The 25,494-nt window shown below is 42.3% G+C and overlaps 2 protein-coding genes across 2 annotated transcripts; both read right to left on the bottom strand.

Annotated features, from left to right (window-relative positions):
* Positions 1 to 10,362: 10,362 nt before the first annotated feature.
* Positions 10,363 to 10,797, bottom strand: LOC143614986 (uncharacterized). The gene has a single exon (XM_077088256.1). It carries the CDS (start codon positions 10,795 to 10,797, stop codon positions 10,363 to 10,365), a length of 435 nt encoding a protein of 144 aa, XP_076944371.1.
* A 4-nt stretch (positions 10,798 to 10,801) lies between these two features.
* On the bottom strand, positions 10,802 to 11,491 carry LOC143614987 (uncharacterized). The gene has a single exon (XM_077088257.1). The coding sequence runs from the start codon at positions 11,489 to 11,491 to the stop codon at positions 10,802 to 10,804; it is 690 nt and encodes a 229-aa protein (XP_076944372.1).
* Positions 11,492 to 25,494: the final 14,003 nt, after the last annotated feature.

A 25,494-nucleotide genomic window follows, 5' to 3' on the forward strand; every position in this document is an offset into this window, starting at 1 on the left:
ACCAGCCCTTGCTCGCCCTCTCGTATGTTGAACGTCTAGAGAGGCATGGGTGGTATCAGCAATTAACTCATATTGCCACCCCAATGCGCCCTATCCCTGAATCTGCCCTCGTGAGGGCTGGGATGAGCCGTTTGTGGCCCTATCCGGACGATGTGCCCTTCTTCCAGAAGCCAGATGGATGTAAGTATATAAGAAAGCATTTTTGTTGGTGCATTGTGGCAATAGTTCATTTGTCTCGAGTTTATTGTGTCTGTAATCATTACGATGTTCGGTTTGTCGTGATAAACTAGTTAGTTTTGTTTTTGGTTTTGGCGAACTTAGCTTCTGGCGAAGTTAGGGACAACTTCGCCTAGGGTGTTAGGTGAAGTTGTCGTAGTATAATAAGCTAACTTGCGCCGTCAGTTAAAATAGAAAAAGGGTTTTGGGGTTGTTCGTTTTGTAAGCGGTAGCAGGTTTTGGTGTCCTGGGGTTTTCACCTCTAATAGAAAAGTAACCTTTGTCTTACGTGTTACGTGTTCCTTTACGTGTCTCTCATCTAAACGCTCGTATTGTCTACGTAGGGGATTCCGCACCCTCATGTTACGAGATAATCCTGTGTTGATCCGGCTGTGAACCTACAATTGGTATCAGAGCGTTTGCTCGTGATTGTGTGGTTCCGGATTATCACACTTGTGTTAAACGAACTCCGCTAGACTTTTCGCGAAATCGTTTCACGTAAAATACCGTTCGTTCAGTCCATTCCTACATTACATTGTCCCTGTCGCACTCCATACTACCTTTTAATCATTCGAAACAAGAAAAACATTGTTCAAAATCAGATCTCGCGACCTGCGAAGTTGCCGTCACCTGTAGCTAGGGTTTCAGCGAAGTTATAACTGACGAAGTTATTAGTGAAGTTATTATTTGGTGAAGTTATTCTTTGGCGAAGTTAGTCTTTGGCGAAGTTGTTCTTTGGCGAAGTTATTCTTTGGTGAAGTTATAACTGGCGAAGTTATTTGGTGAAGTTATTATTTGGTGAAGTTATTCCTTGGTGAAGTTATACTTTCTTCATCTTCACGAAATACCGTTTCATTTGGTTCCAGCTCCTGTTTCGGTTTAAAAATGACGTCAATAAACATCACTGAACTGGTGAAAATGGAAGTTGAAGCTGGGTCAGCGACTAAAGCTCCAAAGTTACTTAAAGGCACTGATTTTGTTGCGTGGAAAGACAGATTTGAGCAGTATGTGAAATATCAAGATGCAAAGATGTGGGTATGCATTCAGGATGGTTATATCCCTCCAACAACTGAGTTTGAAGGACGTGAGCAACTGAAAAAATATAATAAGATGGAGGACGATGAGAAGAAGATATACGAGGCAGAAAGTAAGGCACTAGCTACAATCACCATGGCACTACCTCAGGAAATTCTTCATACTTTCCGAAAGTACAAGACGGCTAGAGAATTGTGGGAAGCATTGGAGAGCCGCTATGAAGGTAACGTTGGAATTCGAAACTCCAAGATAAAGTTACTAAAAACTCAGTTCTCGGTATTCAAGTATTTTAAGAATGAATCGCTTGATGACATCATTACAAGATACTATCACTTGATGACCGAATTGGACAACTACTCCATAAGGTATTCTGAGAGTGAGATTGTGGAAAAACTTCTTGATGCTCTTCCATCAAGATGGGAGATGTACACAGTTCTGATGAAAGAAGATAAAGAATTTGATAGTTTTGATTTAGAGAAGGTGGTTAACAAGTTACGTAATTATGAGCTTAACATGTTACAAAAAGAGACGCCTACTGATCAGGTTTAGGATCCGGGAATGTATGGTGCAAAAGGCTCTGCAAAGTCAAGCTCTAAAACAGATTCGACCGCCTATTACTCAGGCGGGAAACCAAATTCTACGCAAGATGGTCATGTGATGATGAATATGGATGGAGATATATGCTTTGTAGCAAGTGGAAGTGGTTCTTCAAAATCTCAATCTTCAGTTAGTAATTCTTCCACTAGTGCTTCAAATGTAAATTACTCAAAGATGCCTATGAGTGTAAAATCTGCTGAACAACAATTTGCCCTTTATGCCTCTTTTATTGCGTCTTATGAAAATTACATCAAGGGAAAGATAGTTGACCCTGCAACCTTGGATGAGGACTATGATCAGATAGATGCTGATGACATGGAAGAAATGGATCTGCAGTGGCAAATGGCGATGATAGTAAGAAGGGTAAAACGGTTTATGAAGAAGACTGGACGAAAATTCATGGGAGAAAGACCAGGATTTGACAAGTCAAAGGTTCGTTGCTACAACTATCAACAGAATGGACACTTTTCGAGAGAGTGCCCAAATGAGAGAGTTGAACGGGGTCAGAACAGGCCTACTCAGCAGAATGAGAATGGAAGTGAAATAAAAGCCATGGTTTCTCAACAGAATTGTGGATATAATTGGAACATCAAAGTTGAGGAGGTGATTGAGCAAGCCCATATGGTGAATATCGTGAGGGAAAGAAGTGACAAGGAACCAGTGGAGGATCAAGCATACATGGCAGAAGTGAATGATCAGCTCTCAGAGGTATGTTCTGAACCTCATTGTGAACAATGTGAAAAACTGTCTGATCAATTAAATGCTTTAACTGATCAGTATGTAAGTTTGGAAAAAGAATTAAAAATTATAAAAGAAGAACATCATTACTCTAAACAAAGGGAAAACAGTTACTCAGTCAAAATTAATGCTGGTGAAAAAGACATAAGATGCCTTAAGGCAACATTAGCTGAGAAAATCCAAGTAATCGATCTAAGTTATGAAGTTGTGGAAGGAAAACCAAACTTATTGCTGAAAAGGACAAACAGATAGCTGATTATCAAGTGAAAGTGGTGGAACTAAACAGAAAACTTGAACAGTTTAGGAACTCTTCATTGATGCTTAATCATGTCCTAAGTGTTCAACGTTCTCCTAACGATAAAGGAGGAATTGGATACAATGAAGTTCCACCACCTTTTAACAATAACTACACTTATAATCCTTGTAATCAGCCACCTGTCTTTGTTAAACCTAATCAGACAGTAACGGGAAATGTCAGCTCCATCGACTCACCCATTAGAGTTCAATCAAGCAACACCAACGTTAAATTGAGCATTCATGAGAACCTCAATAAAGATGTTAATGAATCGGTTCAGACAGAATCGTCAGTTGTGGATCAAGACTCCATGCATAAGGAGTCTGTGAACATTCGCAAAGTGGATGATGAATTTGTGTTACTCAGAAGGGGGGAGAGTGATACTTTTAGCAAAATGAAATCTTCTCTAAACCCATTCGTTCCCTCTTATGTGAAACAAACTGTTAGTGAAGTAACTTCATCCTCTGCTACAACTTCTGAAAAGAATGTTCGGATAGACACAGATTGTCCAAAGAAAATTAATTGTCCGAACAAAAGCTGTTTTCGATGTAACAAGGTAGGTCACTTTGTCAGCAACTGTCCGTTGAAGAGGAAGAAATCTAAAAATTTGAGGCCAACCAAAGCTGAAAATGGAACGAACACTAAAACTGGTACGGGTAAAAATTCTAATGCATCCAACTTTAATCGTTGGAAAAATTTAAGATTTCAAAGAAACCAACCTCGTTTTTCCCAGTTAATCATAGAATGGGTAACTTCGAATCCATTAACGCTAGAAAATCAAGGACGTATGGATGGCGTCATAATCAGTTTTCTAGAAATCTTCCATTCAGATCAAATGAAAACCTCCCTCAAGGGAACTTTGGGCAACTAAGGAGTTGGATGCCGTTTGACAGGTTTGACCAACCCAAGACCAGAAGGGCTTGGGTCCCCCGTTTTGAATTCGTTTCTTTAATTGTGCAGGAACAGTCGAACAGGGTTGTGAACAACATGTGGGTTGTCGATAGCGGCTGTTCCCGGCACATGACTGTTAACAAGAAATTGTTACGTGATTTGAAAGTTGTACAAGGTGGAAGAGTTAGTTTTGCCGGAGAAAGTGGAGGAAGAATTTCTGGAGTCGGTACTGTTACTAATGGGAAAATCAAGTTGGACAAGGTTAATTTTGTGGATGAGTTAAAGCACAATCTTCTGAGCGTCTCTCAGATTTTGTGGAAGATTAAAGCACAACTCCTATTTGCATTGATAACACTGCTGTTATCTCAGTAACTAACAATCCCGTAAAACATAGTAAAACAAAACATATTGACATTCGTCATCATTTCATACGGGATTGTGCTGAGAAGAAATTAATCGTGCTTGAAAAGGTTGATTCACTGGATAATTTTGCCGATCTTTTTACAAAAGCTTTTGACCGGTCCCGTTTTCAAAACCTTATTGAGCTTAATGGGTGATCAATCCTGAGTAACCATGTTTTCCTTTTGTCTTAAAAAAAAACCACTATCACTGAGAATTATGTCAGTTGCTCAGGGTTGAAGGACATATTCTTAAATATGTTTGGTCCTTGTATCTACGTGTAGATTCAAAGGATAGCCACTAACCTAATAACTGAAAGCCACTGGGGAGGTTGTGATGAGTTTTTATTCCCTCGCTGAAAATTATGCCGGTTAAACTCAGTTGGCGGGACACATATTTGTATTTGTTTGGTCCTGCTAATCTACTGGATTTTCGGGATAGCCATTAACCCAAAGACTTAGAAGTGATCGGGGCGTCTGAATATAAAATTTCTTTTAGGGAAATGATATACTTTTTCAGTCTATAGCTTCTCTTGAAGCTTCAAAATTGATGTTAAATTGAAAATTGATCCAACCTATGGAAAATGATAGATGAACTGATTTTGTGTGCCTAACGGGTGAAGTTATTAGGCTTAAAAGACTTTAGAACAGTCATTGGTTGGTACGGTAGCTTTCCATGGTGCGTAAAAGTTAATGTGATACAAATTAAATCTGCTCGATTTACTGTGGAGGGTCATTTTAAAATGTGCATGTCTCCACATATATCTCTCCGAATGATAGGCAGAAAAGTGATTACCCAGTCATACACGAGCCGGTTAGTGTCTTGATCCCCGCGTATATTGTGTTATCCTTCTGCAGTGATCCAGATTCGGGACTTGCATGTGTTTGTTATAGTTCCCAAAAAAAAAGAAAAAGGCCGGAGATTATTATGTATTATTGCCTTTGAAATTCACATAGTCTAAAACAACATGGATGAGGCACCAACTGAGTCTTGTGCAAGATGTAAGGATAGTGAAGCCGACTCAATTGTACATTGTTTAATCAAGACACTACAGGTCGAAGTCAACTCAGGGTGATCTGGGGAAAGCCAATTACGCCTTGAGAATAGATAAGAGACATCACAATTCCTTAAGTGATGTCCATCTAAATTTTGAGCCTAATTGAACCTAATCTGTATCACTGAAGCAATGAGAATCATGTTAAGTTTATACCTGCCTTCAACCTGTTTCTCTATGTCATAATAATGCTGAACATGGATCCTTGTGACAGCCTCTTAATCAGTATGATTCCATGTTCGGATCTTTTCTTAAACATGCTGGGTTCTCTACAGACTGAAATTTGATCCTGTCAATGCTATTTTACTTATGTTTATTTTATATTATTTTATACGTGTGTCTTCTGTGAATAACATAAACTCTTCAACGGCTAGTGGCTGAGAACAAAATTCAGTCTTCTCTTCTTATTGAACATGGTAAACTTTTTGATACACTTAAACAGTTCTTAGCATCTCAGGGGGGAGACCAGTTGCAAAGGGGATGAGTTGAGAACCAAGAGGAGAGAGGACAGAGATGATGATCCCAATGCTTCGAAAGAAGCAGGTGGTGAGCTGCCAAGAACTGAACAAACTCTTGGAGCTTCCACATAATGAGTTGGGAACCAAGAGGAGAGAGGACAGAGATGATGATCCCAATGCTTCGAAAGAAGCAGGTGGTGAGCTGCCAAGAACTGAACAAACTCTTGGAGCTTCCACATCTCAGGGGGAGTCTACTGGTCCATCTGGCAGTGCAAGTGGTGAGACGGTTGTGGTGGATGATGAAGCTACTGATCCATCTGGCAGTACAAGTGGTGAAACTGTTGTGGTGGATGATGAGGAAGATATAGATGAAGATGTGTTGCCTCTTAATGAGATTGAAAAGCTTGGTGAACAGATTGAGATTGACAGTGGCCTAGAGGAAGGTGAGATACCTGATGATAGTATTGAACATGACATCCCAAGTCAAGAATGTGTGGGTCAAAATGATAATGTGTCGGGTGATTTTGAGTGGGAGGAACAGCCATGGTGGAAAGAAGAATATGCTCATTGTTTAACAAAACAAAGAAGCCAGTGGTACCAACGATGTTCAAAAAGAGTTATAATATTAAAGGGTATGCTGAATCGAAAAAAGGTATTATATGTTGGTTTTATGATGATCAACTAAAAGTATTTGTAGTGAAAAGATATGATGGGATTCAGTATTTTGCTAAGAAGTTGAGATCATTCAATACGTTACCTGAGTGTGAGGTGAAGGACTTGGCTCGTTTAAGGTTGATTAGTAGGAGTGGGGACAACTTTGCTAGTTGGGTTGGTAAAATAGTGTGGAGTGAAGTTGTTAAGGAGAAAAAGTTTGAGTTGTTGTAGCCTCAAAAGGGGAAGTTGGTGGAAGATACAGATCGAGGAATGCGGGCTGATGGCAAGCCCTGGATGGTGATGAAGTACAAACCGATTCGTTGTATGAAAGAAGTTCCAATGAAGACTATGCCTCAAGATGTGTTAAAAGATCTTAAATGGTGGTATGTTGATTGCCAAACTGCTGAAGCCGTGATGGAAGATCAAGATAAACAGGAGATCTTACGGGTGTATGATCCTATGCACTTGGTTAATTTGTCTCAAGCTGATTTGCAGGTACTCAACGAAAAGAAGATTTTTTATATTCCTGCTTGGAAAGATGAAGCGAAGAAATATCAAAGGGTCGTCTCAGTTTGTGTGAGACAAGGTGTACATGCTTGAAGATGGAAGGTACGGCTTTTTGGATTACATGACGAGACGAAGATGTAAGAGAAATGAAGCTACTGCCAAGGGGGAGTCTGTTGATGCATTGTGGCAATAGTTCATTTGTCTCAAGTTTATCGTGTCTGTAATCATTACGATGTTTGGTTTGTCGCGATAAACTAGTTAGTTTTGTTTTTGGTTTTGGCGAATTTAGCTTCTGGCGAAGTTAGGGACAACTTCGCCTAAGGTGTTAGGCGAAGTTGTCGTAGTATAATAACCTAACTTTCGCCGTCAGTTAAAATAGAAAAAGGGTTTTGGGGTTGTTCGTTTTGTAAGTGGTAGCAGGTTTTGGTGTCCCGGGGTTTTCACCTCTAATAGAAAAGTAACCTTTGTCTTACATGTTACGTGTTCCTTTACGTGTCTCTTGTCTAAACACTCGTATCATATACGTAGGGGATTCCGCACCCTCGTGTTACGAGATAATCTTGTGTTGATCCGACTGGGAACCTACAATTTTTCAGGTTAATCGCTGTTTCTATCTTTTATTTGTTGCGAGCTGAAGGTCTTTTGTTGTCCATTCTTGTTGTGGGTGTGCCTAGGGTTATGCACCTTGCTGCCCGCGACAAGAAAGACCTCCCCACTTGACAAGACCAAGGATAGTTTTTTGTTTCCTCAACACATCAGCAGGGAACCCATGGTTTCTGAGGGCTTGTTCGCGACAGTAATGCGTTCTACACATTCGCCTTTATGATCAGACTGCTAATATGTGATCTTTCTGCAGCCTTTGGTCGAAAGAGGAAGGAGACTTCTTCCTGCAACGTCCCTCTAGTGGTTGCTGGTGGAAGGCAGGGTATGGATCCTTCTCCCCCTCCATCTTCTCCGGCTGTGAAGAGAACTCGCCTTTGTGATCGTGTTGCGGTTCTCACACAAAATATTCCAGGTACATTTCCGGTGATTGTGTGTATTGACTGTTTAGCTACTGACTCGGTGATTTGCTTTCATGCAGCTAATATTATCCTCTAGGATTCTCCTACTTCCCAGAGTGATCCCAGCAGGTTATCTACTGTTGATAAGGGGAAATCTAAGGAAGGGTCGACTTCCTCTGGTGCCGGGAAGTTTTCAGTGCCGGAATCACCATCTTTTCCTCTAGTTCATGAAACTGAAGGACCCTCCAAGCAGGTCTCAGTGCCTCCTCCGCCCCCTCACCAATCAGAGGGGGGGAGATGGGTCGTACTTTGCAAGGCGGAGTTGCCCGGCATGTCCATGAATGGAATCTAACTCCTTCCACGCGTGCCTCCTCCGGAACGCGAGTATCAGCGCAACCGGCCTCGAATATCTCTTGGGAATTCGTACATATATCACCTGGCCAACTTGGTTTCCACAACCCAAGAGATGTATCGGGACTGGATGTTTATGGGTGAGAACTGGGGGTTGCAGGATAACCTCCTCGACGAGCTCCACGTTGAGAAAGAAAAATATCGCATCAAGGCTAACACCCAACGGTGGAAGCTGAGAGATTCTGAACAGGCTCTTGAGTAGGAAAGGCAGCATCAAGCCACTGCTGCCACAGATTGGGAAGAGGCGTGTCGGCGACAAAACGCTTCAATTGAAGTCGCGCGCTCTCTCGCTCGTTCCCGCGAGGCTGAACTTGCTCAGGCGGGGGAAACAAGGCAAGCTCTTGAAGCTCGCCTTGCTGCTCAGGAGGAAACTCTCAGCACTCTTCGTGCCACCGCTGCTGAAAAGGATTAACTGATTGAAGATCTGATCCGGGAAAATACCAAGTTTATTGGTGAACAGGGCGCCTTGAAGGTAAGTGCTAATGAAGCTTCCTCTGACCGAGCCTGGCTGCTGAAGGAAGGTCTTCCCAAGGTATGGGCTTCCCTGTTTCTTTTAGAGCTTGTGAACATGTTTGCTGATATTTGAATGACTTTCGTAGGTTATCTCCCATATCCATAAAGGGGATGCCCTAGGAGACTACACTGCTGATCTTCTTTGTGCATCTAGAGACTCAGGGCGTAAGGCAGGTTTCCAGGAGGGGGTAGCCTTTGTTCGGGAGGGTCTTGCTGTGGAGGACTATGACCTTCATGGAGTAGATGTGGATGGGAAATATGATGCATGGATGAATTCTTTCAACAACTTGCATTTTCCCATCCAGGATGCTATCCAAAGTTTCGCGGAGCTGCGGATGGTGTTCATCAACTCCGCAACTTTCTTCAGGAAGAAGAATAATTTCCTTGTATAGTTTTGTTCCTGTAATCCGTTTTTTGGTTGTATATATAACGTGGATTTTACATTTTGTCTTGTATGGTTACAAAATAAATGTGTGTGAGCTAAATCCGTTATGTATCCACAATATAGGATTAGGATAGATATTGGCGCGCAGGCCTATCCGTCCAGGGACTAATATGCTAACAATTTTAAGATTTGATCGCTATGCGTTAATCATGCTCGCATATTGTTACTTTCATGATATTAAACAGAAACTTGGTATGCAGACCAAAATTGAGGGCGCGCAAGCCAATAAAGAGGCACGCAGGCCCGGAAGAAAAAGAAAATTACATAAATTAAATATAACATCTTCGTAATTGTGCGACATTCCAGGTTCTGGGAACGAGGGTGCCATCTAACTTTTTAAACTTGTAAGCACCCTTTCCCAGAATTTCATTCACTTCGTAAGGGCCTTCCCATGTGGGAGCTAGCTTTCCTGGCGCTTCAGCATTTGACACCTCATTGTTCCGGAAGACATAATCCCCTTTGTGGAATTCGCAGATTTTCACCCGCGCATCATAATATTTCTGGAGTTGGCTCTTGTATTTGCTTTCTCTTATGGCTGCCAACTCACGTCTTTCCTCTAGAAGGTCCAGGTTCATTCAGAATTCTTTTTCATTGTCTTCCATCATCAGGATTCTTGCAGATGGGAGTCCAATCTCGGCCGGGATCATTGCTTCCGTGCCATAAGTTAAGCTGAATGGCGTCTCCGAGTTGCTGGTCTTTCAACTGGTGCGATGTGCCCATAACACATGGGGCAAATCGTCGACCCACCCTATCCGTTTGGTTCCCAACCTGGCCTTAATGCCTTCTTTAATACTTCGATTGGCTCGTTCAACTTGTCCATTGGCTTGCGGATGGGCAACCGATGTGAACACTTGTTTTATTTGTAACTCAGATAACCATTCCTGGAGGCTGCTGTCTGCGAACTGAGTACCGTTATCGCTGACTAGTGTCTGAGGGAGGCCGAAACAATAGATAATATATTCCCAAAGGAATTTCTTCACGTTTGCTGCCGTTATATGGGCCAATGGTTTGGCCTCCACCCACTTTGTGAAGTAGTCTATGGCGAATAACAAGAACTTCACTCACCCGGGTGCCTCGAGGAATGGTCCCATGATGTCTATGTCCCACTTTTGGAAAGGCCATCCCGTAGTGACTGGGACTAGGTTATTCTATGGTCGCAGCGTCCGGGGTGCATGTCTTTGGCAAGCGTCACATTTCTGGATTTCTTTGAGGGCGTCCATGTGCATGCCTGGCCAATAATATCCTGCGTTCATTATTTTTGCTACCACCATCCTTGGTCCTGCGTGCAGCCCGCAGATGCCTTCGTGGATATCTCCGATTATGTAGTTGGCATCGTCAGCATCTACACACCTGAGCAGCGGACCAAGGAAGAACTTGCGTAAGAGAATGTCGTCGTGAAGTTGATAGCATGACGCCTTGTGGCCGACCTTTCTCGCTTCTACTTTGTCATCTGGTAGGGTGCCAGAGGACAAGTACTCGATCAGGGGCGTCATCCACGAGACTGTGTTAGTCTGGATGACCATTACTTGATGTTGAGGTACAGATGGGCTATCCAAGATCTTGATCCTCACATCTCTGCCCATATGCTCAAAACTGGTGGATGCTAACTTGCTTAAAGCATCCGCCGGGTCGATTCTCGCTTCTCTTGATGTGGACCACTTTGCATGTAGTGAACTGTTGCATGAGGTCTTTAGCTTGGGACAGATAGGAGGCCATAACGTCGTTTTTAGCCTCGTAAGTCCTTGAGACCTGTCCTGCAATGAGCATGGAATCGACCCGAGCTTCCAAAAATTTGACGCCAAGCTTTTTCGCAATCCGCAACCCGGCCAAGAATGCCTTGTATTCAGCTTCGTTGTTTGTACTTTTGAAGTTAAGTTTGATGGCATAAGTGAACTCTTGACCGTCTGGGTTGATCAGTTTTATGCTCGCGCCCAATCCTTCTCCGCTTGAAGCTCCGTCAGTGAACAAAGTCCATTGTTGACTTTCATCAAGAAGGGTAGGGGGCTGTTGTTCGAACAAACATTCCTTGACTTTTTCCGTTGGTACTTCTGTAACAAAATCTGCCAAAACCTGGCCTTTAATCGCGGGCCTGGGTTTATATTCAATTGAGTGTTCACCCAATTCGATCGGCCATTTGGCCAATCTCCCGGATAGCTCAGGTTTGGCCAGCACATTCTTCAACTTATAATCAGTTAACACATGTATCGGGTGACCTTGGAAGTACCTCTTCAACCTTCTTGCCGCATATACCAATGCGAGGACCAGTTTTTCCAACATCGAATATCTGGTTTCGGCGTCCGCCAAGGTTCTGCTGCATAGTATATCGGCGTCTGTACTGCCCTCCTATCTGTTAGGAGAACTACCCCTATCGCGATGTCGGATGCGGATAGAGACAACGTGAGAGCCTCTCCTTTCTGAGGTGCAGTTAGTGTTGGGAGTTCGATGAGATACTTTTTTACTTCAAGGAAGGCTTGTTCTGCTTCTGGTGTCCATTTGAAATGTGCCTTCTTCAGGCAATTCCAGTGTGGACACGAAGGGATAGGATTTGGCTGCGTGGTTTGCAAGGAACCTATTCATGGCAACCAACCTTCCGTTCAATGTCTGGACTTCTTTTAACGAGGATGGGGAGGGCATCCAAGCAATAGCTTGTACCTTTTCTGGATTTGCTTTGAATCCTTCTTCGGCTACGATTACTCCAAGAAATTTACCCTCTTCCATGCTAAAGGAGCATTTCGAAGGATTAAGCTTCATGTTTATTTTTCTCAAGGTGGAGAAAACGTCTTCGATATCTTGGAGCATCTGGTCTTCTTCTATACTTTTGATGACCATGTCATCCATATATACTTCCAAATTCTTTCCTATCTGGTCTCGAAAGGTGTTGTCCATTAAACGCTGATACGTGGCGCCCGCGTTTTTCAGACCGAATGGCATCATTTGGTAACAAAATGTGCCTTGGGTCAGTACGGAAAGCAGTTTTATCTTTATCGCGGGCTGCCATCCATATCTGGTGGTACCCTTTGTAAGCGTCTAGAAAACATTTGAATTTGAAAGGCGCGACCGCGTCGACTTGGAGGTCGATTTCTGGAAGTGGGTAACAATCTTTTGGACACGCTTTGTTCAAGTCCTTGAAGTCGATACACATTCGCCATGAACCTTTACTCTTAGGAACCATCACGGGGTTCGCAACCCAGGTTTGTACTGAATTTCGCGGATGATTCCTGCGTGTAGCAAATCCTGTACCTGTTCATTCATGGCCTTTGTTTGTTCGGGACCCATCTTCCTCTTCTTTTGAACAATCGGTGTGTAGGCTGGGTTGACCCTTGAGCGGTGTTCGGACACTTCTCGCGGAAAGCCTGTCGTGTCTGATGGCTTCCACGCGAAGATGTCAACACTTTTAACCAGTAACTGCTTCAGGAAAACCCTTACAGTTTCCGAAATGGTTGCCCCGATGATGACAGTTTGCTCTGGGGATTCCGGGTTGATGACACATTTTTCGGGATCTGTTCGCAATGTCTTCTTAGGGACCTTTGCGAGCTTCGAATCTTCTATTGCATAACAATGTTTGTTGACCTGGATAATGGCTATTCCTATTCGCGTGGGCACTCCCACCGCGCCCTGTGCCGTGGACGGGTTGGCGTTGAAGTCATCGATTGCTTCCCGCCCTAAGATTATGTCGTGTTTGGATCTCGCGGGTAAGACGAGGAACTCGACATCCTCTGTCCTCGTATGAATTCCGTCACTTAGCGTTACTGGAAACGTTATGACCCCCTTGGGGTGCATAACTTCATACCCAAACCCGGAGACTGGGGCATGCACAGGCTTCAGTTTTGCTTTATCTTCATCGTCCTACTACTCGAAACATTGTTCGTACATTATGTCGGATGTGCTTCCTATGTCGAAGAAGACATACTGCGACCGATAATGGCCGAACAGGGCTGTGACGATTAGAGGCTGCTTCATGCATGGGCCTCCCTTCATTCTTGAAAAAATTACAGGCTCGCTTTTCCAATCATCTTCATCCGCCTCCATCCGCTTACACTTCCGAGTGGGTCCCCCTTGGATCATGTGCACGTTCAAATATTTGATCGGCTTTCATGGGGGACCTTTGTCTGCGGGAGTTGCATTCTTCCGTGGACCCTGTCGCACGTTTTTGAGCAGATCAAGTTTTCCAGACTTTATGACGGACTCGATTTCATTCTTCAAGTTTATACACTCGTTTGTGTCATGTCCGATATCTTCGTGAAACATGCAGTGTTTGTTCGGATTCAGGTTTACCCGCTTGTTCAGCGGTTGAGGCTTCCTAAATTCGATATTCTCTGTTGTTAAGATTTCGGGCGGAGTTTTCTTCAAGGCTGTCCAGTGTTGTCGATAGGACTTGCCTGCTGTTCTGTCTTTTTGTTTCTGCCCGATCAGTGATCTGGCATCGAACTGTTTGGAAGAGCTCTCCGGGGGTTGAATCCTTGACCAGATTGAACCCCTCTCTTCCCTCTTTGGCTGAGCGTTCCGCGGTTCAGATTTTGAGTGTTGTTTGGGTGCCTCCCACCCAAACAATTTTTCTGTGGCTGCGAAGACCTTGGCCGCGGACATAATCCCGTCCCAAGTCTGGGGCATGCCATCCCGGCCTGTCAAATATCTGACCCTCTCTGGGCTCTTTGCGTTTACTCGGAACGCTCCTCTTAACATGTCTTCACTGATTCCATCAATATTCAAGCTTTCATTGTTGAATCTGGTGATAAAGCTTTCCTGTGATTCATTGTCTCGGCATACAACAATCAGGATCTCCGAAGGGTCCCGAGTGTGCTTACGCTTCTGACTGAAATGTTGTTGTAACGCCCGTTAATTTTCGGTTCAAGGATTTGAAGCTTGTAAAGTATGTATATTTCTCGGGATTTAACCGACATTTCTCGGAAACCTTCTCGTCATCCCAGTACGTTAAAACATTTAACTTTTCAACCAAAATGTTAATTCTTTATAATTTGAGGGGCTAGATGTTAAAAATGTTTATAACATAAACAAACCCTAATTCCCCCCTCCCCTATTCCGATCGGCAGCAATAAGGACCCCCCCCCTGCGATTTTCTCCTTTCCAGCCAAGGTTTGAGCATAAAACATCAATTAAAGGTTAGTTCTACGATTCCCAAGTCTTTTACACCTTAATTGATCGTTATATCACGCGTATTGATCGTTAAATTGCGTATTGTAGGCTTACCGGGTGGTTGTCAATTCTAACCTTCTTGGGACTGTTTTGGTTGACGCTTTTGCACCAAAATCCTCCTAGGTATGTCTAGTATATCATACTTAAAAATCATGTTCATTGGTGTTCGTTAGATTGGTCAACTAGTTGTAGTTTGATTGTTAGTGTTCGGTTGACTAGAATTGTAGTTTGATGTGTTTAACACGAGGGTTGAAGTGATTAACAACCAATTCAGATCGGGGGAACTTGGTTTGATGTACGGGATGTTGAAAAATCATTTTTATAACTTATGGGGCTGAATTGGTTGTCAGTTACTCAAACGGGTCGGCACAACGCGCAATTGCGTTTATTGAATAGTTGGTGCGTTGTACTTGCGAGTTACCGACCCATTTGACTCGTGTAGCGTCGTGTGGACTTGTTGGCTGTGATTTTATCAAATTGGGTCCACACAGGGCTGATTTGGATGTTTACGGCCTAAACGACTCTTAAACGCGCGTGTTAGTGTCACCTAGTGCTTCCGGGGGTAAATTGGGAATTCTTTATTACTTGGATGTTTATATATATATATATAGGGATGTGATTATAAAGATGTTTATATATATATAGGGATATGAATATAAAGACGTTTATATATATATATATATATATATATATATATATATATGAGGATGATTATTTATTGATGATTATGGCCTAGCTGATGTATCCCATTTATTTTTAAAATCCTTTGAATGACCATTATGATTATTAATTATTGATATTATTTATTAAAACTTGAACTCACTCAGCTCAAGCTGACTTTGTGTGCATGTTAGTGTGAGTTTCAGGTTAGGAGGAGGAAGCCTTACCGCTTGGACGTGCATGAAGCTACTTGGACGGTGAAGGGCATACTTGGATGGAAGATTTAAATATTAAACATTTCTTTTTAAAAGTTTTATCAAATACATTTCAACTTGGTTTCGGGCATAATTCCCGGGTTTTGGGTACTTGTTTATTAATTATGTTTTTCCACTGAATTATACTCTGAATTGGTTATTATAATGGAATGAGTTGTTTTCGAGTTTAAGTATTTTTCTAAGCATTTTGTATGAATACCAACTGTAGGATTCCCGGGATTCGGGGTCTTACAAGTTGGTATTAGAGCCATGGTTCGAGGGATCCGAGCATCCCCGAATGCTTGGACTCGAACAGTAAGGGAAGAGACTAGTATGCCCACCGCGAGTAGCTGCACGCCAAGAGGTAACTTTAAATTGTTTAGTCATTCCTTTGAATTTTAAAGTTCCAGTATATGATTAATTGTTTAAGTGTTAGATAGAATGCTAATGTGGTTAGGGGCAGGGGGTGCTTAGGACGGGCCGGTGAAGTTAACAACTAATAACACTTGATTAACGTTATTAGCAGTTTACCTTTACCTTCCATGTTCTAAATACTACTTGTGTTTGACTATGTTAGGGTTCCGTCTTTGTAGGGATAGGATATGGCTAACTCTCGAGTCGTTAGCATTAAAGTTCATCTCATTCCTTAAATGCTCATGTTCATTTCCCATCCTCTCGAACGCTTTGCGCGTAATTGTTTAGCTGAGGCGTAGCATGCTGTCACTCTGGGTTCCATGGTACTTGACCGCTTAAATTCCTCGCTCCTTCAAGAATGTATGTGTAACTGTTTAGCTAAGTAGGAGCGTAATTTTATCCCAGGTACCTTTTTACTTGATGAATTACAGGCATTGGTTTTATTTGATTCGGGTGCCAGTAGAAGTTTTGTGTCTACCACTTTCTGGTCCTCCCTGAATAAATTACCCGAGTGCGTAGTCGATGTGTTTGAGGTTGAGGTTGCCGTAGGAAAGTTTGTTTCCGTGTCTAGGGCTATTCAGGGTTGTTCCATCGAGTTGTCTGGTGATGTGGTCTCATTTATGCATATTATTATATAAATATTCCCTATACTTTTAAGTGCTTTTGAGCCAAATTTTTATTGATTATTATTATTATTTGCTTCATGTGTGAGTTTAATGGTTTCAAGAGACAATGATCTAAAATGGAACACTTTTACTAAACTTGAGACTGACGAATGAAGGGTCGACCATAATGTATATATTACTACTTTTTATTATAATTAACTATTATATTATATAATATTAAACAAAAGAAATAAAAAAAGAAAAAAATACACTAGTTTACGTATATAATAACAATAATAATAATAATAAAGTTATTTTTTTTTGTCACATGTTAGGCAGGGCCCACAAGAGTTTTATGGTATTTGTCGGTTGGAAGAAAAAAAAAGTCTAAGAGCATATATATTGATAGAGATTCCAGCCGCCACTGATATATATTATTATTATTATTATTATTATTATTTTTCGTGAACAGAGGAGCCATGGAGAGTTTGGCTTGATTGGAGAGAGAAAAGAGGAGCCGCAAGCCTGAATATCATTTTCGCTAAGTGATTGGTGATTGGTGAACGAGAAAACGGGGACAGTCTCACGCTTTTTTTGTTTGGTTTGTTAATATTTTTTTTTATTATAAACTTTTTTATTGAACTTATATATTTTATGCCCTTGAACATGGTTATTGGTTAAAACCTTTTTAGTTACCTAGGTTTTGAATGAATATTTGTTGACTTTTGGTTTGCTTGTCGGTATTGGGTTATTGGTGTTGGACTAATATTATTGTAATCGACTTTTTGATGTTTTTAAGATGAACATGCATGCTTAATATTAATTTACTTTTATGTATCTTGTGAAAGTCTTTCATGTGTAGACGCATATTAGGTTACCTACTGTGTGTTCGAAACTAGTTTATGGTTTATAGTCGTCATAATCCATAGGAACTATTGTTTGAGGGTTTAGAGATTTTAAGTGTTCTACCTATCTTGAGACTGAGAGGTAATAGATAGTTGGGATTGTCTTATTCATTAGGCGGTTTGGGTATATAGATTACACGACAGTGGATTTCCCCTTATTGTCTTTTGATTTTTGCTATCCTAAGTCTTTTTGAGCATCTTTAGGTTACTCCTTACGTCTCTTACACTCCCGGATGTATTGTGATTAGTGAGACTGAGAGGTGATCTAGTCATTAGAGTACTTTAATATTGTTGGAAAGACTGAGAGGTAATCCAACCAACCGGTTTGCGTCATACGTCCCTTAGGTAATCCTTTTAGGTGACACCCAGAGAATGATCAGGGATCCACTAGGATATCTAGGGCGTCGTATCTTTTGATCCCGGTTCCATCACAGTTTCCATAGCCTATAAACATCCAAGATTCACAAATAGGATTTCAAGCCTACGTAACGCCTCATTATTGTTTTCGTCTAAGTCTTAAGAGTTTTTAAGTTTAATTTAGTTTAATTTAGTTTAATTAATTAGTAGTTTTAAAATAAAATAAATAAAAATCCAAAAATAATTAGTGTTGATGTTAGTTTTAGTTTAAGTATTCTTTAGTTAATAGTTAATAAATAAAAAACACAAAAATCAATTAAATCTATTATATAAGTTTTTAGTCAAAGTCTAGTTTAGGTGCCGCTAGTGTCCTTTGGATTCGATATCCGGACTTCATTAGGCTTTACTACAGTTGATAGGTACACTTGCCTGTCTAGTGGTCTAGCATTAGGATAGTCTGGATTTATAAATTTAAAACTAGAGTGTCTAGGTTAGGTTAAGTTTTTATAGACTGCTTTTAGCACATCATCTGGGTATAGATTTCCGGTGCGGTTGTACTTGATGCCGCTTGGCTGTTTCGATGTGGTGCTTGGGATGGATTGGCTCGCAAGTGTTGATGCTCAGATCGTTTGTGGTCAGAAAATTGTACGTCTAAGGGCCCCGGATGGGACCCAAATTACGGTCTTCGGTGATCGGAATGGTGCGACGCCACATATCATATCCATGCTTATGGCGGGAAAGTTGATGCAGCCGGGGTGCGGGGCGTATCCGGCGTATGCTATAAACGTGAATATCGAGGCGACTACCGTCTGTGATGTTCCTATTGTTCGGGATTTCCCGGATGTATTTCCAGATGATTTGTCAGATGTGCCGCCGGATCGCGAGGTCGAGTTCCAGATAGACCTTGTACCGGGCGCCAAACCCGTTGCTCGAGCCCCTTACCGTCTAGCACCGAATGAAATGAAAGAACTTATGGCTCAATTGGAAGACTTGCTCGACAAGGGCTTCATTCGACCGAGCATCTCACCTTGGGGTGCCCCGGTCCTGCTCGTTAAGAAGAAGGACGGTAGCATGCGGATGTGCATTGACTACCGTGAATTGAATAAACTCACTGTTAAAAATCGGTACCCTCTCCCAAGGATCAACGACTTATTTGATCAGCTCCAAGGAGCTAGTTGGTTCTCGAAGATCGACCTTAGGTCCGGGTATCATCAGTTAAAAATTCGTGAGGAAGATATCCCTAAGACTGCCTTCTGCACTCGTTATGGGCATTATGAATTCCTCGTGATGTCTTTCGGTTTGACCAACGCACCAGCTGCGTTCATGGATCTTATGAACCGGGTGTGTAGGCCGATGCTCGATCGTTCGGTTATTGTGTTCATCGACGACATTCTTGTGTACTCCAAAAGCGAATCCTATCACGCCGGTCATCTCACGGAAGTTTTGGAATCTCTGCGAAAGAACAAGTTGTATGCGAAATTTTCTAAGTGTTCTTTTTGGTTACGCGAGGTTCAATTCATAGGTCATGTTATTAAACCGAGTGGTATTTTGGTTGACCCTGCAAAGGTGGAAGCCGTAAACGAATGGGAATCTCCATAGTCTCCATCCGAAATTCGTAGTTTTCTAGGCTTGGCGGGGTATTACCGCCGCTTCGTTCCCGACTTTTCGAAAATTGCTTCATCATTGACCAAGTTGACCAAGAAGAGTGTTAAGTTCGTTTGGGGTACCGAGCAGGAGGAGGCTTTTCTCGAATTAAAGAACAGGTTGACGCATGCTCCGATTTTAGCGTTACCCGATGGCACTGACGACCTAGTTGTTTATTCTGACGCCTCTTACCATGGGCTTGGGTGTGTTCTGATGCAGCGAGGCAGAGTCATCGCGTATGCCTCACGGCAGTTAAAGCCTCAGGAGGCGAACTATCCTACTCACGATTTGGAGCTGGCGGCGGTTGTGTTTGCGCTTAAGTTGTGGAGGCATTATTTGTACGGTGTCCCTTGTGTCATCTATACCGACCATAAGAGCCTAAAGTATTTCTTCGAACAAAAGGAACTGAATATGCGGCAGCGTCAATGGTTATAGTTGATTAAGGATTATGATCTGGGGATTATGTACCACCCCGGTAAGGCTAACGTGGTAGCCAACGCGTTGAGCCGGAAGGAGAGACCAAAACCTATTCATGTGAAATCTTATCAGCTTATTCTTAAACCCGATATTCTGAAGCAGATAGCCAACGTTAAGAACGAAGCTTTACAGGTGGAATGGATTATGTCGGAGCGTATTTGGGGTCAAGAAAAATTGTTGGAAGACGTCGGTGATGGGGTGAAGTATAAGGATGGGCGTTTATAGGTACCCAGGTATGGGGGATTCAGGGTAAAATATTGGATGAGGCACACAAGTCGCGCTATTTCATTCATCCGGGCGTGACCAAGATGTACCAAGACCTGAAAAAAAAAATTATTGGTGGCCTGCGATGAAGTATGAGGTGGCTAAGTACGTGAGCAAGTGTTTGACGTGTCTACAAGTTAAGGCCGAGCACCAGAAGCCTTTCGAGAAACTTCAACCCTTGGAAATACCTGAGTGGGAGTGGGAGCATCTTACGATGGATTTTGTGACTAAACTGCCTCGTACTCCTAGGGGTAGTTATGACACCATTTGGGTAATCATTGATAGATTGACCAAGAGCGCTCATTTCTGGCCGATCCGAGAAAACTTTAATTCCGAGCAGTTGGCCGATGTTTTTATTCATGAATTTGTTTCTAAGCACGGGGTGCCGGTATCTATTGTTTCGGATAGGGATACGCGTTTTACCTCCAGGTTTTGGAAGAAGTTTCATGAGGAGATGGGTACCAAACTTCTCATCAGTACCGCTTATCACCCGCAGACAGATGGTCAGTCCGAGAGGACCATACAGACTCTTGAGGATCTGTTGCGGGCTTGTGTTATCGATTTTGGTGGTAGTTAGGAACGTCACTTACCGTTAGTCGAGTTCTGTATAATAACATTTATCACGCCACGATTGGAATGCCACCGTTTGAGATGTTGTATGGTAGGAGGTGTAGGACTCCAGTTTGTTGGGGTTCCATTGGTCAGAAACAGTTTGGTAGTTTGGAGGTGGTTGAGGCTACGACAGAGAAGCTCGATAAGATTAAGGCTTTTATGAAGGCCGCTCAGGATCGTCAAAAGTCCTATGCGGATAAAAGGCGAAGTCCTATTGTGTATGAGGCTGGGATCGGGTTATGTTGAAAGTTTCTCCTTGGAAGGGTATTATTCGTTTTCGTAAGAGGGGGAAGCTTAGTCCGAGGTTCATTGGTCTGTTCCGTATATTGTCCCATGTTGGTGAGGTAGCGTATAGACTGGAATTACCCGATGAGCTCGCGGGGATTCATCCTACTTTCCACATGTTCCATTTGAGGAAATGTTTAGCTGATGAGGAGGCCCATGTGCCTCTTAATGATATTGAGCTTGATAGTAAGCTGAACTACGTTGAAGAGCCTATCGCTATTCTTGATCGTCAGGAAAGACGTTTGAGAAATAAAGTGGTTAGTCAGGTGAAGGTGCAGTGGATGCACCGCAGGGGTTCCGAGGCTACTTAGGAGTCCGAAGACGAGATGAGGAAACTCTATCCGCAGTTTTTCCTGTCGCGTCGGGATTCGGGGACGAATCCCATTGTAAGGGGGTGGACTTGTAACGCCCGTTAATTTTCGGTTCAAGGATTCGAAGCTTGAAAAGTATGTATATTTCTTGGGATTTAACCAACATTTCTCGGAAACCTTCTCGTCATCCCGGTACGTTAAAACATTTAACTTTTCAACCAAAATGTTAATTCTTTACAATTTGAGGGGCTAGATGTGAAAAATGTTTATAACATAAACAAACCCTAATTCCCCCTCCCCTATTCCGATCGGCAGCAAGAAGGACCCCCCCCCCCCCCACGATTTTCTCCTTTCCAGCCAAGGTTTGAGCATAAAACATCAATTAAAGGTTAGTTCTACGATTCCCCAAGTCTTTTACACCTTAATTGATCGTTATATCACGCGTATTAATCGTTAACTTGCGTGTTGTAGGCTTACCGGGTGGCTGTCAATTCTAACCTTTTCGGGACTGTTTTGGTTGAGGCTTTTGCACCAAAATCCTCCTAGGTATGTTTAGTATATCATACTTAAAAATCATGTTCATTGGTGTTCGTTAGATTGGTCAACTAGTTGTAGTTTGATTGTTAGTGTTCGGTTGACTAGAATTGTAGTTTGATGCGTTTAACGCAAGGGTTGAAGTGATTAACGACCAATTCAACTCGGGGGAACTTGGTTTGATGTACGGTATGTTGAAAAATCATTTTTATAAGTTATGGGGCTGAATTGGTTGTCAGTTACTCAAACGGGTCGGTACAACGCGCAATTGGTTTATTGAATAGTTGGTGTGTTGTACTTGCGAGTTACCGACCCATTTGACTCGTGTAGCGTCGTGTAACTTGTTGGATGTGATTTTATCATATTGGGTCCACACGGGGCTGATTTGGATGTTTACAGCCTAAACGACTCTTAACCGCGCGTGTTAGTGTCACCTAGTGCTTCCAGGGGTAAATTGGGAATTCTTTATTCCCGGGAGTGTCTAAGGGTCGTGTTGGTGAATGTAAGGCCCCGGGGGCTGTTATGATTGAGTTTGATGAGGTCAAGGCTTTAGGTTACTCAAACAATGTTAGAACGTCTCGTATGATAAACGAGTCCTTTCGATGTCGATTGTAATGTTTGTATATAAACCGACAGGTGTTTGAGTTTTGGGATTACTTAGGGATTATCTAGCTCGTGGTGAATACGTGTCTTGTGTCAGGTGAGTTCATGATGCCCCCTTTCTACTCTTTTAAGATTTTGGGCTAGCATGCACACCTAAGCGATTTTACTTGATGAATTGTTTAAAATTATTTTGGATGGGCTTACTTGTATAGGGTAGGCCTTTAAATGATATTATCGTATGTACGTATGTATTATTGTATGGCCAATATTTGGCGATGTTAGTAGTCGTTATCGACTACGGATGTTACGTATGCCTACTTTGTGTTTGCATACGTTGGATGAGATGTTACGTGTTTGGGTTGTACGTGTGCTCGACCCTGATGTTAGTTAGTCGTTATCAACTAAGGATGTTTGCATATGACTACCTTGTGTTGCATACGTTGGATGAGATGTTACGTTGTTGGGTTGTACGTGTGCTCGACCCTGATGTTATTACTTGGATGTTTATATATATATATATATATATATATATATATAGGGATGTGATTATAAAGATGTTGATATATATATATATAGGGATGTGATTATAAAGATGTTTATATATATATATATATATATATAGGGATGTGAATATAAAGACGTTTATATATATATATATATATATATGAGGATGATTATTTATTGATGATTATGGCCTAGCTGATGTATCCCATTTATTTTTAAAATCCTTTGAATGACTATTATGATTATTAATTATTGATATTATTTATTAAAACTTGAACTCACTCAGCTCAAGCTGACTTTGTGTGCATGTTGGTGTGAGTTTCAGGTTAGGAGGAGGATGCCTTACCGCTTGGACGTGCATGAAGCTACTTGGACAGTGAAGGGCATACTTGGATGGAAGATTTAAATATTAAACATTTCTTTTTAAAAGTTTTATCAAATACATTTCAACTTGGTTTCGGGCGTAATTCCCGGGTTTTGGGTACTTGTTTTATTAATTATGATTTCCGCTGAATTATACTCTGAATTGGTTATTTTAATGAAATGATTTGTTTTCGAGTTTAAGTATTTTTATAAGCATTTTGTATGAATATCAACTGTAGGATTCCCGGGATTCGGGGTCTTACAGTTGTGAAAATTTTGCTACCTAGTCATCCCAGTTTTTGATTTGGCCGTCAGGTAGCTTCTCAAACCACTCTCTGGCTGCCCCTGTTAGTGTCAATGCGAACATGGTAGCGTCCATCCACTTACTCCGCCAACTGCTGTAAAGTTCAACAAATGATCGCTTGGATTAGTCATCCCATTGTATTTTCCCAAATTGCTAGGAATTTTGATGTTCGTTGGGAAAGGAGCAGTGGCTATTTGCGGAATGAATTTCGACTTTTCCGCGAACGCCGCGGGACGATATGGCTTGGTGAAGTCCTCTTCTGCTTCGCTGAAGTATTCGGCGCGTTTTGCCAACGGCTTGGGGCGGCTAGAAGTTTCCTTACCATAGTCCCAGCTGCCATCACTCGCGTAATCCTCTTCTTGAAAGATTTCCTTCTGACGGGTATCTCGTGGGGTTCTGTGAGATAGAGTACGCTGAGTGTGGTAACTTTTTTCGCGGCTTTTTGCAAGCGACCAACCGGCTGATCTAGAGTTGTCTTCCAACTCTAGATCTTGAGTGCGTCGGAATGCTGGAGATGGTGATGGAGATGGCGAATCATACGTCAGTGTTCTGGCTTGAACCTGATCTCTTCTTATCCTTCGCTGGTACTCCTCTTTCAATCGTTGTTTTTCTTGTTGGTACCACTCTTCAGGGGTGAGGGTTTTTTTTCCAGACCTAGCCTGGTAAACCCTCGTTTCGTCCCCATCAAATCTGGGAAATTCTCCGGCTCCGTCTTCCAGAGCTGGAGTACGAGTGGTTCTTTGGATATCAGTGACGTTGTGCCTCGAGAACTCTACGGCCCTGTCTTCCATGACCGGAGTTTGGGTATTCCTGCGAGGTGCAAAGTCTTCAAATCTTGGAACTTCTCCGGTCCTATTTTTGAAGACCGGAGTTATGGTGCTCCGGCGAAGTTCATCCGACACCTGTCCTTCATGGACTGGATCGTCCAGAATTTCTGTACGACGGGGTCTTGCCGGAGCAGCAGAAGGCTGTTGGTTCTGACTTATCTTCAGGTCACCGTGAATCGAAAAAACCGTGAATCTAGCTTAAAACCAGATGGCGTCAATGAAGAAACACTAAATCGAACTGGATAGTCCGATCTGATGAATCCCCAACTGTGGGTGTTCTGAAGCGTTATGAGAATAGATCCAAGCTAGTGCCTGCAAAAGAGAACACCGTTGAGCCTCGCTACGGGAATGACAGAGTGGGGGGTCTTCCCGTAACCACCATCCGGCGTGAGAATCAGTAATGTATCTTAATTGGAAATAATACGAGTACCGGTATATTGCGTAAGGCTTGAGAGCGTGAATGAATACCTTGAAGAGATGATCTTCGTATTTATAGCCGAAGGTGGGGGGCGAAGGTGATTGGCGGAGTTGTCACTATCGAGTTATTCCCTCTCTGTCTGAATGGACACGTGTCGATCATAGCCTGGACCCGTTTATGGTGTAGCCATTATCTGTGCATGTTGTGGGATGGCCATTACGTGCCCAAGTGTCTTCTTTTTATTGGTCGATGTCGCTCTCAAGAGATATTGAGGGAATCTTCTAGAAATAGTTTGTTGCAACTGCTCTTCCATATTACGTGGGAATAATGTACGTGATGAATCCCTTGTGTTGCTTGCAGATTCCTTTCGCAGATGCTCGTTGGTGGTCCGCAGGTTACAACTGGAGATCCGCGAAGCACATTTTGGACTGTGGACGTCTTGCTAGTCCGCGTGTTCTTCCCCCGGATGTCTTTTGACAATCCACGGGTTGAATAAGGGATCCGTGGGTGGCGGATGTCTTTTTACGATCCACAGGTCGGGTAAGGGATCCGTAGGTAGCTTTGCTACCCTTCCTCTATAGTAATTAAACCAATAGATTATAAATCTCCCTAATTCTATGCATGTGCCACTGGAATAATTGTTTCAAAGTTATTAGTAAACGATAATGAATAAATCATCTGAATTAGACTCTTTAAAGATGTTTCAAATGGTAAAAATGAAATAAAAGACTATTATGTCATTCCGATAATCCATACAGAACAGCGAATAAACGATTATTTATCAC

This window comes from Bidens hawaiensis, unplaced genomic scaffold (assembly GCF_021521415.1).
Source record: "Bidens hawaiensis isolate Kalapana, Puna unplaced genomic scaffold, B.hawaiensis_p1.1 tig00041638_1, whole genome shotgun sequence".
Taxonomy (NCBI): domain Eukaryota; kingdom Viridiplantae; phylum Streptophyta; class Magnoliopsida; order Asterales; family Asteraceae; genus Bidens; species Bidens hawaiensis.

Coding starts and splice junctions, on each gene's coding strand:
- LOC143614986 (XM_077088256.1), bottom strand. CDS start 10,797: ATGGGCAGAGATGTGAGGATCAAGATCTTGGATAGCCCATCTGTACCT.
- LOC143614987 (XM_077088257.1), bottom strand. CDS start 11,491: ATGTTGGAAAAACTGGTCCTCGCATTGGTATATGCGGCAAGAAGGTTG.